At 43.9% G+C, this 13,300-nt stretch overlaps 1 protein-coding gene across 1 annotated transcript; it reads left to right on the top strand.

The window, feature by feature from the left end:
• Positions 1-2,404: 2,404 nt before the first annotated feature.
• Positions 2,405-13,300, top strand: LOC137593388 (protein-glutamine gamma-glutamyltransferase 2). Its single transcript, XM_068312051.1, has 15 exons — positions 2,405-2,423; positions 3,570-3,740; positions 3,950-4,180; positions 4,462-4,580; positions 5,149-5,277; positions 5,437-5,614; positions 5,818-5,950; positions 6,260-6,363; positions 7,578-7,720; positions 7,799-7,898; positions 8,732-8,877; positions 8,991-9,120; positions 9,850-10,010; positions 11,719-11,855; positions 12,700-13,300. Exons 1-15 carry the CDS (start codon positions 2,405-2,407, stop codon positions 12,854-12,856), a joined length of 2,058 nt encoding a protein of 685 aa, XP_068168152.1. The 3' UTR covers positions 12,857-13,300.

The raw sequence follows: 13,300 nt of genomic DNA, 5'->3' as shown, positions 1-13,300 counted from the left end.
GCAGGAGCGTCTGTCCTCACTTTATCACAGCCCCAAAACTCTTCCTCCACCTCACAGCTGCTTCAGATGTAACGAAATCTTAAGATGACGGACATGAGCTTGGCTCGGAACAACTCTGTCTCATCGACCTCTACAGCAGGGGGGTGAAACTCATCTTCACTGAGGGTTACATCAGCATCACGGCTGTCCTCAAAGGGCCAGATGTAACTAATAAATGTAACTAAATGTAATGTAACTAAATGTAATGTAACTAAATGTAACTACTCCTTAATGTAACTAATAAATGTAACTAAATGTAACTAAATGTAATGTTACTAAATGTAACTACTCCTTAATGTAACTAATAAATGTAACTAAATGTAACTCAGTATAATGTAACTAAATGTAACTACTCCTTAATGTAACTAATAAATGTAACTAAATGTAACTCAGTGTAATGTAACTAAATGTAACTACTCCTTAATGTAACTAATAAATGTAACTAAATGTAACTCAGTGTAATGTAACTAAATGTAACTACTCCTTAATGTAACTAATAAATGTAACTAAATGTAACTCAGTGTAATGTAACTAAATGTAACTACTCCTTCATGTTAAATAACTGAATTTCTGACTGATTCTAGTTCCAAACATTACAGTTAGACAGAAAAAACATGTTTGTTTCTCTGTTCTAACATAAATCCTTTTCATTTGTCAGGTTATTAAACCCACAGAACTCCATCAATCAAGGATCAAACTATCAATCAATAAAGAAAAATAACATCAGACACAAGTTAGGACGTTAACTTTGTTCACTACGTTTAGTCAGAGTTAAGATGGACTGTCTCCCTGCCTGCCTGTCTGTCTGTCTGTCTCTCTGCCTGTCTGTCTGTCTCTCTGTCTGCCTTTCTGTCTGCCTGCCTGTCTGTCTCTCTGCCTGTCTGTCTGTCTCTCTGTCTGTCTGCCTGTCTGCCTGTCTGCCTGCCTGTCTGTCTCTCTGCCTGTCTGTCTCTCTGTCTGTCTGCCTGTCTGCCTGCCTGTCTGTCTCTCTGCCTGTCTGTCTCTCTGTCTGTCTGCCTGTCTGCCTATCTGCCTGCCTGCCTGTCTGTCTGTCAGGATGGGCAGTGATGCCTCACTCCTCCACTGACACCTCAGTGTGACATTGATCCTGAGGTCAAAGACCTTGTTTTCCCGAAACACGACCATCCCATCATTCCACAGCTCACCATCACTCTGATCTGCACAGGTTTCCAGTAAAGCAGGTTCTTTGCAACCAAACTAGACATTGACTCGATGTGACGTGTGCTCCACCCCCCCGGCCACAGCTATCAGACGGGACCACTGTCTACAGGAAAAGGCGTTACACATTAAAGATTCTCCTTCACCATGAAGGAATTACAAGAACCTTCGTTTCCACTCTACACGTCATTAGTGAGGGGAATATCAGTGTGAAGCTCACAATGACATATTCCATATTATAATATCCTACTTGAACAGAAGGAGTCCACATGACATAAGTTTGTCATAGCAACTATTATCCAATCGGAGATTGTCTGAAGTTAGTATTTATACTTTGTTCTGCCAAATGATGCAGAATTTAAGTTTTGCAAAATAGCCTCTGGTATCAGCAGTGATGTTAGAGCTGAATGGGGGGTAGGACCAGCTGCTCTAAAATGCACAAAATATGTTGTTTCCATGAGCTGTTTGGTAAAGACATGTAGATACCATCAGTTCAGTCTCGCTGACTAGTACAGCGATCCTCGTTCCTCGTGGTTCATGCGTTCCAGGAACCACATGCAAAAAACAAATTCCATGATAGAGCGACAAACTATTTACCTTATTATTTAGGGTAATTCTAACGTTTCTGACCCCCCCATACTGACATTAAACACCTTCTATCTGTGTTACCTTTAAAACCCTCTGACAGACTGTTTAAAACACTTTAGTGTCTCACAGAAGTCAGAGACTCACAGAACGTAGTGCACTTCAGGATGCTGTCAGCCAATAGAATGAGAGTACGGTATCACATGACTGCGTACTAAAAATACACTATGAGGTGAAGTCGCGAGTGTCAATGCGTGAGGACATACAACGTTTATTGTATACAGATGACAGTGAACAGGGTTGACCTACACTGGTGCTTTGACATCGGGGGGTGAGGGACGTAACGATTTCTCTGTAAATCAGATGTTTGATTCTGTCGGTGTTTTGAACATAGACAGACCCCAGTGTCTCAGACACACACTGCAAATACACACTGGTGAAGTCACACCGGTGATGTCAGAGGTCATCAGATGACCTGGGGTGGAGTGTGTGTCAGAGTGCGTGTCAGCGTCAAAGGTATGGGAGGGGCATTAATGAATAAATACTGGACTGATACACAGAGCAGGAGAAGGACGAACCCCTCCCTGGACAAAGACCTGAGATGGACAACAACCACAAGGGTAATCAATGCATCTATCAATAAATCAATCATCTGTCTGTCTGTCTGTCTGTCTGTCTGCCTGCCTGCCTGCCTGCCTGCCTGCCTGCCTGCCTGCCTGCCTGCCTGCCTGCCTGCCTGCCTGCCTGCCTGCCTGCCTGCCTGCCTGCCTGCCTGCCTGTCTGTCTGTCTGTCTGTCTGTCTGCCTGCCTGTCTGTCTCACAGTGTGGTACTACATTATGTGCTGATCCGTCTGTCTGTCTCTTTACCTGTCTGTCTGTCTGTCTCTTCACCTGTCTGTCTGTCTGTCTCTTCACCTGTCTGTCTGTCTGTCTGTCTGTCTCTTTACCTGCCCGTCTCTCTGCCTGTCTGCCTGTCTGTCTCTTCACCTGTCTGTCTGTCTGTCTCTTCACCTCTCTGTCTGTCTGTCTCTTCACCTGTCTGTCTGTCTGTCTCTTCACCTGTCTGTCTGTCTGTCTGTCTGTCTCTTTACCTGCCCGTCTTTCTGCCTGTCTGCCTGTCTGTCTCTTCACCTGTCTGTCTGTCTGTCTGTCTGTCTCTTTACCTGTCTGCCTGTCTGTCTCTCTGCCTGTCTGCCTGTCTGTCTCTTTACCTGTCTGCCTGTCTGTCTCTCTGCCTGTCTGCCTGTCTGTCTCTTCACCTGTCTGCCTGTCTGTCTCTTCACCTGTCTGTCTGTCTGTCTGTCTGTCTGTCTGTCTGTCTCTTCACCTGTCTGTCTGTCTGTCTGTCTCTTTACCTGTCTGCCTGTCTGTCTCTCTGCCTGTCTGCCTGATGCTAGAACAACATCCATGGTTTCCACCAACCCCTATGTGAGCTCTATCACTGGTAATTTATCGTGTCTTATTGTTACAGAATTCACCAGGTTTATTCATTCCACAGACAGCCCAGAATTGTTTGGAACACACTCATTGTTGTTATAGAATTATTTGCCATGCTAATGCTACATGCCTTTCTAGCTTTATGCTAAACCAAACTAAACTTTTTTGCAGACCTGTTTTGATCGTCGTTTTGATTGTTTTGATCTGTTCCTTTACTGCGTCCTTCTGAGGGCTGTGCAGCCCAAGTCTTATATTTACTGCTTTATTCTATTTAGCATCAGATGCTGAACAAAGACTTTCTGCTGGTTGATGATGGCTTTCCGTGTTAGGTTTGATTACCAGTGTGGACCTCAGGACTCATGCTAACAACCGGGCCCATCGCACCAAGGAGATTGACCGGGAGCGTCTGATTGTCCGTCGGGGTCAACCCTTCTCCATAACTGTACTCTGCTCTGAAGGTGTGCCTACAAAACACTACTTGGATCTGGTTCTGAATCTTGGTGAGTGTCTTTCTGTCTGTCTGAAGGATATAGTGGGGATGATACTATAAAAGTTATTCACATTGCATGTAAAACATGATGAGGAAATATAATCTTTTACCAAGATTCCTCAGCAGAATTGATGGATTTCCTAGATGTGGTGTACTCTACAGCTGGTTTTAACTGTACAATAATTGATGGTGCCGTGGGGTCTCTTCTGGATTCTTCAGGTAAGGGTGAGGAGGTGCTGATCCATGTTCAGAAGGAGCACCAAACTGGAGACAGGTGGTGGTTTTACCAACAAGGAGCACAGGATGAAATACTGCTCACCCTGCACAGTCCAGCAGACGCTGCCATTGGCCAGTACCATCTCTCTCTGTTGATGATGTCACCAGACGGACACGTCGTAGACAGGTCTGAAAACATGAGGTTTGACCTGCTCTTCAACCCGTGGTGCAAAGGTGAGCATGTCACATGTATCAGGCCATGATGTAACATACCCCTGCTCAGTAGGTGGCGCTGTGGAAGCATGCATCTTTAGCCAACGTCAAGTGTGAAGGGACAGACCCTTCACTCTTCATTATTTGTGTGATGGAGTGTTCTCATTGGTTCACAGACTGAAACCGTTTCCTGTATGTCATCTCCTCTGCTAAAGGACATGTGTGAGAGATTTGGAGGTTGCTAGCGTGAGGTGAGCTGATTCCACCGAGGACTGAGGTGTGTCCTGTTGTCTGTTTGCTAGATGATGTGGTGTACCTGCCGTATGAGAGTCTGCTCCAGGAGTACGTGATGAATGAAGATGGAGTCATTTACATGGGGGCGTGGGATTACATCACTAGTATTCCGTGGAGTTATGGACAGGTGCATCTCTCCCCCTCCCTATTATCTGCATGTAATGACGTCCTAATGAGGCCTCATGGGGCGTCCAACCCTTTGGAACAACTGTGTTGAAAACCGGTTCACTACTCAGAGCTTCATTTATTGAGAATGTGGACGCCCTCTGCTGGTAGGATGTCTGTACTGCAGCCACACAACGATCAAGGACCTCAGAAAGCAGCACCTTGATGTTTCTTATATTACATATATTCTCTGAATGAAACCGAATATAATTTAATTTAATGTGTTAATCCTTGCTTGCTATATTGTAGCCATATACTATAGGAAATTCATTTATGATTATTGGTCCTTGCAGGGTTTAATAAAGCAATAAGAGATATAGATTACATGTTCATGCATGTATATGTAATGTAAATATATACATATGTGTTTGTGTGAGTGAGTTACACAGGAGGATTAGTGTCACTGGAAAAAACCCCAATGAGGTTTGTGTTTTGCTATAAGCCCTTCTCATTGTTCTTCCTCTCTCTGTTGTCCTCCCTATAATGCCCCATTTCCCCTCTCTGTTGCCCCTCAAACCCCTCCTTCTCAGTTTGAGGACAATGTGATGGACATCTGTTTTGAAGTCTTGGACAACTCCAAAGAATCCCTGGAGAACTTGGTGATGGACATGGAGAGAAGATCTAACCCTATCTATGTCAGCAGAATCATCACTGCCATGGTGATGAGCTCTTCTACTCACTGACTGATTGCTAGGGAATGTACAAAATGACAAGTTCAGCTTTTTAGATAAAACACATTTTTACTCTATATGGAAAGTTTTACATTCAATGTGAAATAATTTTTCAAAGTGTAAACATTTGACTCTACACCTGTCTAGGTGAACTCTAATGGCGACAGAGGTGTTTTGAGCGGTCGGTGGGATGAGCGCTACTCTGATGGGGTTCCACCGTATAGATGGACCGGCAGCGTGCCAATCCTCCGGCAGTGGAGCGAGGCCGGAGTGAGGGCCGTCAAATACGGCCAGTGCTGGGTGTTTGCAGGTGTTGCCTGCACAGGTGAGGCAGCACAAGCTTTACTTAAAGGAAAGACAATATCTGCTCACCATATGAAGAACGGTTCAATATTTTTAGGAACATGTTGTTGCCCAGTAAATGTTTAGATGCAGCAGCTTCATTTACCGTACATAAAAATATTAAAAGGTTAAAGAAGACGAAGGAAGGACTGAGGGAGGGGTCAGTGTGATGCCATGTGTTCACAGTGCTGCGCTGTCTCGGAATCCCAACACGCCTCATTACCAACTTCTCTTCAGCCCATGATGTTGATGGAAGCCTTTCAGTAGACATCCTGGTGAATGAACAACTGGAGAGCTTTGATGGAAAAGACAGCAGCTGGTAGGAGTGAGTCCATCACATGACAAGAACTATGCTTTGAGAACTTTGGATTTTACTCATTTCAGGTTGTTATTCATTATCAGAATAATTTGTAAAGTGGTGTAAAGACTTTCCCGTGAAGCGGGGATGTAATGGTCAGTGTCAGTCACACGTGGATTGAACTTCCCTTTTTTCTCCTTCCTTCCTGAAATTGAAGGACAACTTGTTGACTGTGCTCCACCTCAAGCAGTGCTGACGCTGTCATCCGTAGTCACACAGATATGAATGTGATGAAAGTGTTCCTCTGGTCTCGTCTCTTCACTGTTTTAGGAACTTTCATTGTTGGGTTGAGTCCTGGATGAGGAGGGATGATCTCCCCATTGGAAATGATGGCTGGCAGGTTTTGGACCCCACCCCTCAAGAACGGAGTGATGGTATACTTCTCATTTTTAGACATCATTTCATCATCCATCTGTGTTCCATTCATCCAGCTCATGGTTGTCCAAAGTTGTCGAAGTCAATCCATTTTATTTAATTTTAAGGAAGTTTGTTGAAGACATTTCTCCTCTTATCCAAGAGGCTTCTTCAGTTCTGGTGGTGGCTGGTCATGTCTCAATTTATTAACCCTGTGAGGTGTGGTCAGTGCTTTTCCTATTCCAACGACATTGTTGAGACCCGCCTGGCTCCTTAACTCCTTCTGAACTTTGACATGGATGGCTGCCTTCACTCCTCTCTCAGTCCATTTATCTTCCCTGCCCAAGATCTGAACATCGGTGTGTTGGCTCTTCTGAGTTGAGCCATGTTCCTGTGTAGTGGTTGTTTGGTTTCTCCCATGTAGACATCTGAGCATTCCTCGTTGCATTTAACTGCATACACCAGATTGCTCTTCTGACTGGGTGGTGGGGGGGTCTTTTGGGTGGACCAGTCTTTGTCGGAGGGTGTTGCCCGGCTTAAAATACCGTGTATTTTTTGAAGATCCCTTCAGGCTTTTTGACACTCCAGACACATATGGGATCACTATACCGTTACGCTTGCTCTCCTTCTCTTCCGTCCTCACTGGGTTGTTCTCCTTTCTGGATCTTGTGTGAGCTTTCATAAAGGTCCAGTCAGGATATCCACAGGTCTTCAATGCCCCTCTCAGGTGTTGGTGTTCTTTCACCTGGTCTTGGGCACTGGTTGGTAGCTTATCAGCCTTGTTTTGCAGGGTCCTGATGACGCCCAGCTTGTGCTCCAGTGGGTGGTGAGAGAGTCAAAAAGCAGGTACTGGTCCATGTGTGTTGGTTTCCTGTATAACCCAGCACTTGGATCTTCTATGTGGGTCATGACGATGGTTGTTGGAATGTGAATAGCACTGACCACACCTCACAGGTCTGAGACAAAACCAACCACCACGAGAACCGAAGAAGCGTCTTGGGATCAGAGGCGAAACATCTTTAAGAATTGTCAACGTATGTACGTCCCGCTTGTTGATTGTTTCCTCCATACCTATGAACTGTTGTAGTGATGACAGCTGACGTGACGATGGGACATGTCAGACTTTAAGCTACCTCTGTTTCTTCAAAATCAGATCATATTTAAAACATCAAATCAACAATCCTATCCTGTATCCTACATCAACTGTCATGTGTGCTGATGTCATGTTTGTCAGGTGAGTTTTGCTGTGGTCCGTGTCCAGTTAGGGCCATCAAGGAGGGGGATTTGGGAGTAAAGTATGATGCTCCATTTGTATTTGCTGAAGTGAATGCTGATATCATCTACTGGATTGTACAAAGAGACGGCCAAAGACGGAAGGTGATCAATTTCAGTTTGGATTTCTCTCATGTTTGCTTAATTTGAAAACAGCTGTGATGTTGATGGTTGTTGTTACAGATCAGAGAGGACTGGGGGAGTGTGGGGAGAAACATCAGCACCAAAAGTGTTTACAGTGACCTCAGAGAAGATGTTACTCTACACTACAAATACCCAGAAGGTCAGCTCAGAATATCAACTTCATTTTACTGCTTTTAAACACTTTCTATTTGATCAGGTTTCACCTGCACTCTACAGGATGGAAACAAATTCATCTCATAGTTAAGATCAATAGTCCACCCATCTATCCATCCATCCATCCATCCATCCATCCATCCATCCATCCATCCATCCATCCATCCATCCATCCATCCATCCATCCATCCATCCATCCATCCATCCATCCATCCATCCATCCATCCATCCATCCATCTTCATCCACTCATCCGTAGTCGGGTCGCGGGGCAGCAGCTTCAACAGGGAGCCCCAAACTTCCCTTTCCCCCCACATCCACCAGCTCTGACTGGGGGATCCCAAGGCGTTCCCAGACCAGTGTTGAGATATAATCCCTCCACCTGGTCCTGGGTCTGCCCCGAGGTCTCCTCCCAGCTGGACGTGCCAGAAACCCCTCCCTAGGGAGGCGTCCCGGAGGCATCCGCACCAGATGCCCAAACCACCTCAACTGACTCGTTTCCACGTGAAGGAGCAGCGGCTCTACTCTGAGCCCCTGGTGTGTTTCTACCCTACCTCTGAGGGAGACGCCAGCTATCCTCCTGAGAAAGACCATTTCAGCTGCTATCTGAGTTTATGTTAGTTATAAATAGTGTGGTGTCCTTTTAAAACCTTCACTCCTTAGTGTGAGTCTTGCTAAAGCTAAAAACTTCACAGCTAGATCATAGCCTTATAGCGCTCCTTCTTGTTACTTCTGGAATTTCTTCAGACATTGGTGACACCCCTTTAACTTTTAAACCCCATCTGATTGGAACGACCCATCGACTGAAATCTTCTCCACAGGCTCCAGGAAGGAAAGGGAGGTATATGAGAAGGTGGGACGGCGGGTCATGGAACTGACCAATGACAGCACAGAACCAAGACAACTGCAGCTGTCAATCAAGCCTGTTCGGCCTGTATTTGGGACAGACTTTGATGTGATTGTTGAGGTAATGAGTGCTCAGGCTGATGGAGAAAGGAAACGACTCTGGGGAGGATTTGTGTGGGTTTATTGGGTTTATTGGGTTTATCTACATCCAGATAGGATCTGTTCTGTACACAGGTGAACAATGAAGGCGACAGAGATGCTCATGCTCAGCTGACCATTCTGGTGATGGCAGTCACCTACATTTCTTTTCACTGTGGAGTATTCCAGAGGAAAACCATCAGAGTTTCTGTACCTGCCCGCAAAGGTTGGTGGTTCAAATCCAGAGACTCACAGAGGAGTCACCGCCTAAACTAGAATGGGTTTAAAATACACAATCCTCCTCCTGTTGAGGTCTGAACAGTTCGATAACTACATATAACACTCTTGCTTTTACATGTAGAAATCTGTTTCGATCACATCACAGCATTCATTAGCAGTTAGCAGAGTGCCTGCAGTTTGTGGGAAAAAACGTTGTCGTGGGAAAAACCAAAGAATACCAGAATGTCTTCGTTGTACTTCTAATCTTTATTCTTTCTATTTGGATATATTGCTAAATGATGTCTGTTCAAAATCCTTTTTATTAACACAATTAAAAAATATGCTGCATATATTTTCCCCATCATGTCAACATAGAGTGACAGAGTGAAATAGAAATATCTCAAGGCACACAGAATTATCAACAGGAGCAGACAGAACTTAATGCAGGTATCTGTCCATTCAGTGGTTGATGATATGTGGAGGAAGCTGCTGAATAAACTACTAATTAGAGCACTGGTATACAGGAAACACTAAAACTACAGATGCTAATGCTAACATCTATAGTTCTAGTGTGGAAATATGGCACAGTGAGATATGGTGAGGGCCTGACTGTTTTAAAAGTACGAAGGATTTTAATGTATGTACGTGTGTGTGTCTGTGTGTGTGTGTGTGTGTGTGTGTGTGTGTGTGTGTGTGTGTGTGTGTGTGTGTGTGTGTGTGTGTGTGTGTGTTCCAGTCCATAGAGAAGTTCTGCGTCTGCGCTTTGATGATTATGTCTGGTGTACGTCTGAGCATCCCGTGATCAGAGTGAAGGGTCTTGTTGAGGCTCTGGGAGGAAACGGACCAATCATGACGGTGGCTAACATCCCACTCAGTGTACCTGAGCTCCTCATTCAGGTGAGCACACAGTGAGGACACGTCAGAGTTACACTGTCTAAATATTTATATGGTTAACAGCTCAGATTTTATTTGTCTGAACTCAGTCCTGACTTGTTGCTTTTATGGGTTAGGTGTACACAACACTAACCTAATGCTAATGCACAGAAATTCCCCCAAAACATAAAATAAGAAAATATATCAATTGAAAGTACTAACATCGAGTAATCTCTGATATGATGTAAGAAATATTAACCTGGCAGTTCAGATGTTTTCATACTGTGCAAACAGAAGTACCAAAATCTGTAGCGCAGAGTACAGAAGCAAGATAAAAAAGATCATGTGCACAAAGGAATCTGAAACGATTGGGTGGATTGGGCTTAGACTTGGACAGACAAATGATTTCCTCACTTCACCAGATCCCCAGTGAACAAATAGCTTTCCAGGGTAAGACAGCAGTAGAAACTGGTTGGTCACTTCCTTCTGGATTTTTTAAATGAAACCCCACACCATCCAGAAACATGTTGAGGTCAGTAAAGAAATGTTCTACTTTGGCCCTCGAACATTTTGTGTCTTTCAGGATTTTTTTTAATCTTTTGCGAATCATATTTTCTGTTTCTGAGATTAAAGTCAGAATCCTGACTTTAATCTAACAATATAGACCTTGTTTTTTTTCCAGTGGCCCTAATCTTCTTATGGAAATGGCACACCCAAACACATACGTATATTTATATGACATAGACCAGCATGAACATATAATCTATACCTCTAATTGCTTTATTGAACCCTGCAAGGATCAATAATCATAAATCAATTTCCTGTTATTTATGGCTATGACTGGGAGTCAGCGTTCTGCAGGATCTGAATGTCAAGGTGAACACCTCTAGTCTGGCTCTGGTAAAAATAAAGGAACACTTCCTGAAGCTGATGGAAACAACAGAAACAGACTTTGGTGTAAAATGACATCAGAGTAACACCTGTCAAGGTGAAGCCATGCATATCTGAACTGGTCTCTATGACAACAGCAGAAGTCACACTGATTTACAGGTAGGTCATTTCATGTGAGTTCATGCACTGTCCTGGTTTTGGTCTTTGAAAAAGGTGACATTAATGCACACTTCATTAAATACACCAGTAAAACATATACTTAAATTTGAAAAACACATTTCTTCCTAAAGAAGGGTCCGGTGAGTGAGCATAGGAAACCGGTAGGGTTGGGCACCTCCAACAAGGTTAAGAACCACTGCTTTAATTACTTTAGGAGCTTCTGTCACTTCTATTTTTTTGCTTTTCTTGCTAATATTAAATTATACTTTTCAAATGCTTGTAAGATACTGCTGCTGTCTTTGTGCTCCTGCTCGACAGGTGGGGAACGTGTATGGAAGACAGGAAATCCAAAGGCCTGGAAATCCCGCCCCCACTTCAGCATCTACAGCATGACTGAAAATTCTATCTGTCCTACCTGCCACTCTGTCTCCGTCTCTCTCCTTTCCTTGCCCTGTCTCAGTCCCCAGTATATTTCCTTTCCCACCCAACCGGCCAAGCCGCATGACCGCCCTCTAGAGTCTGGGTCCTGCCTGGAGTTTTGTCCTCAATGAAGGAGTTTTCCACTGTTGCCTATGAGTGTTCTGGAGGGTCCTGTTTGGCTTCTGTATCTGTTAAAGCGTTGATTGATTGATAATGACCCGTTACTGCACACACTCATACAGAAAGTCTCTTCTTTCTCCAGGTATTGGGGAAGGCTGTTGTTTGGCAACAACTGACAGTCTTCATTTCCTTCACCAATCCCTTACCAGTCCCACTGAAGGGTGGTGTTTTCACTGTGGAGGGGGCCGGTCTACTGTCAGCTACTGAGATCCATGTAAAGTAAGTGGGTGGCACACCACTGGGAGGCGGTGCATAGAAACGACAACATGCAGATTCTGTGGCGTATTTTGTACCACAGCTAAAGATGGTCAATATACCAGCCGTCAAACACTGGGGTTCTTGACAGGACATAAAAATGAAAAAAAGATGTACGTACTCTATGCTGTGTATATATATATATATATATATATATATATATATATATATATATATATATATATATATATATATATATATATATACTGTATATATATATATATATATATATATATATATATATATATATATATACACAGTATATATACACTCTTATAGACTGCTTAAAGCACTTTTGTGTCTCACTTACGTCTGAGACTACACACACACACACACACACACATACACATACACACACACACACACACACACACACACACACACACACACACACACACACACACACACACACACACACACACACACACACACACACACACACACACATAAACTCTCTTTGGCAGCACGGTGGTCCAGTGGGTGGCGCTGTCCCCGCTCAGCAAGGTGGTTCCTGGTTCGAGTCTCGCTCTGTGTGGAGTTTGCATGTTCTCCTCGTGTCTGTGTGGGTTCTCTCTGGGTTCTCCAGCTTCCTCCCACCTCCTAAAACATGCACTTCAGGTTGATTGGCCAGCCTCAAATTGCGTGCGTGCTTCTCTGTGTGGCTCTGTGGTGCACTGGCGTTGCGCCCGGAGTTTCCCCCGCCTCACGGCCTCAGTCAGCTGGGATAGGCTCCAGCTCCCCGTGACCCACCACAACGGATGAAGTGGTAGATGATGAATGAATGAATGAAGTCTCTTCTTCATTTCAGGGGTGATGTAGCTCCAGGCCAGAAAGTAAAAGTCAAGCTTTCCTTCTCCCCCATGAGGACTGGGGTCAGGAAGCTTCTGGTGGACTTTGACTCCGATCGCCTGAGAGATGTGAAGGGAGTCACCACTTTGATCGTCCGCAAGAAACACACCCTTTAATCACTGGACTTTAAACATTACTTTCTAAAATGTTTCTGTCATGTTGAAATACTTACACAGTATTAATATTTAAAGCTGCTGCATGTTGACAGTGGCCATCTAGATTTTTAATACTACATATGCTTTTAGTTTGTATGCCTTTACTTTTCATATAGTCTATTTGACTATACTGACACATTTATTTTCCTCTATCCTTTTCCCCTCCTTGTCATGGATACTGCTGTGTTTAATACAAAGTCTTACATTAAATGAAACTCATCAAAGTCCTCATTAATTGTAAATGGACAAACAACAAATGCTCCCGTTAACAAAGGTGCCCACGAGGTGCAGATGCAAACAATTTGGCATCAAAGTCTGTTGTTACTGTTTTCACTGTCTCCAATCCCATTTTAGTCCAAATTTCATATGACTGGAAGAAAGTGAATTTGTACAGGTAGCCCTCAA

Source organism: Antennarius striatus, chromosome 4 (assembly GCF_040054535.1).
Source record: "Antennarius striatus isolate MH-2024 chromosome 4, ASM4005453v1, whole genome shotgun sequence".
Classification (NCBI taxonomy): Eukaryota; Metazoa; Chordata; class Actinopteri; order Lophiiformes; family Antennariidae; genus Antennarius; species Antennarius striatus.
The sequence above is the reverse complement of the archived record's forward strand: the minus strand, read 5'-3'. Positions and strand labels throughout refer to the sequence as shown.

Coding starts and splice junctions, on each gene's coding strand:
- LOC137593388 (XM_068312051.1), top strand. Junction 4,181..4,461: donor CTTCAACCCGTGGTGCAAAG/GTGAGCATGTCA, acceptor TCTGTTTGCTAG/ATGATGTGGTGTACCTGCCG. Junction 5,615..5,817: donor TGCAGGTGTTGCCTGCACAG/GTGAGGCAGCAC, acceptor ATGTGTTCACAG/TGCTGCGCTGTCTCGGAATC.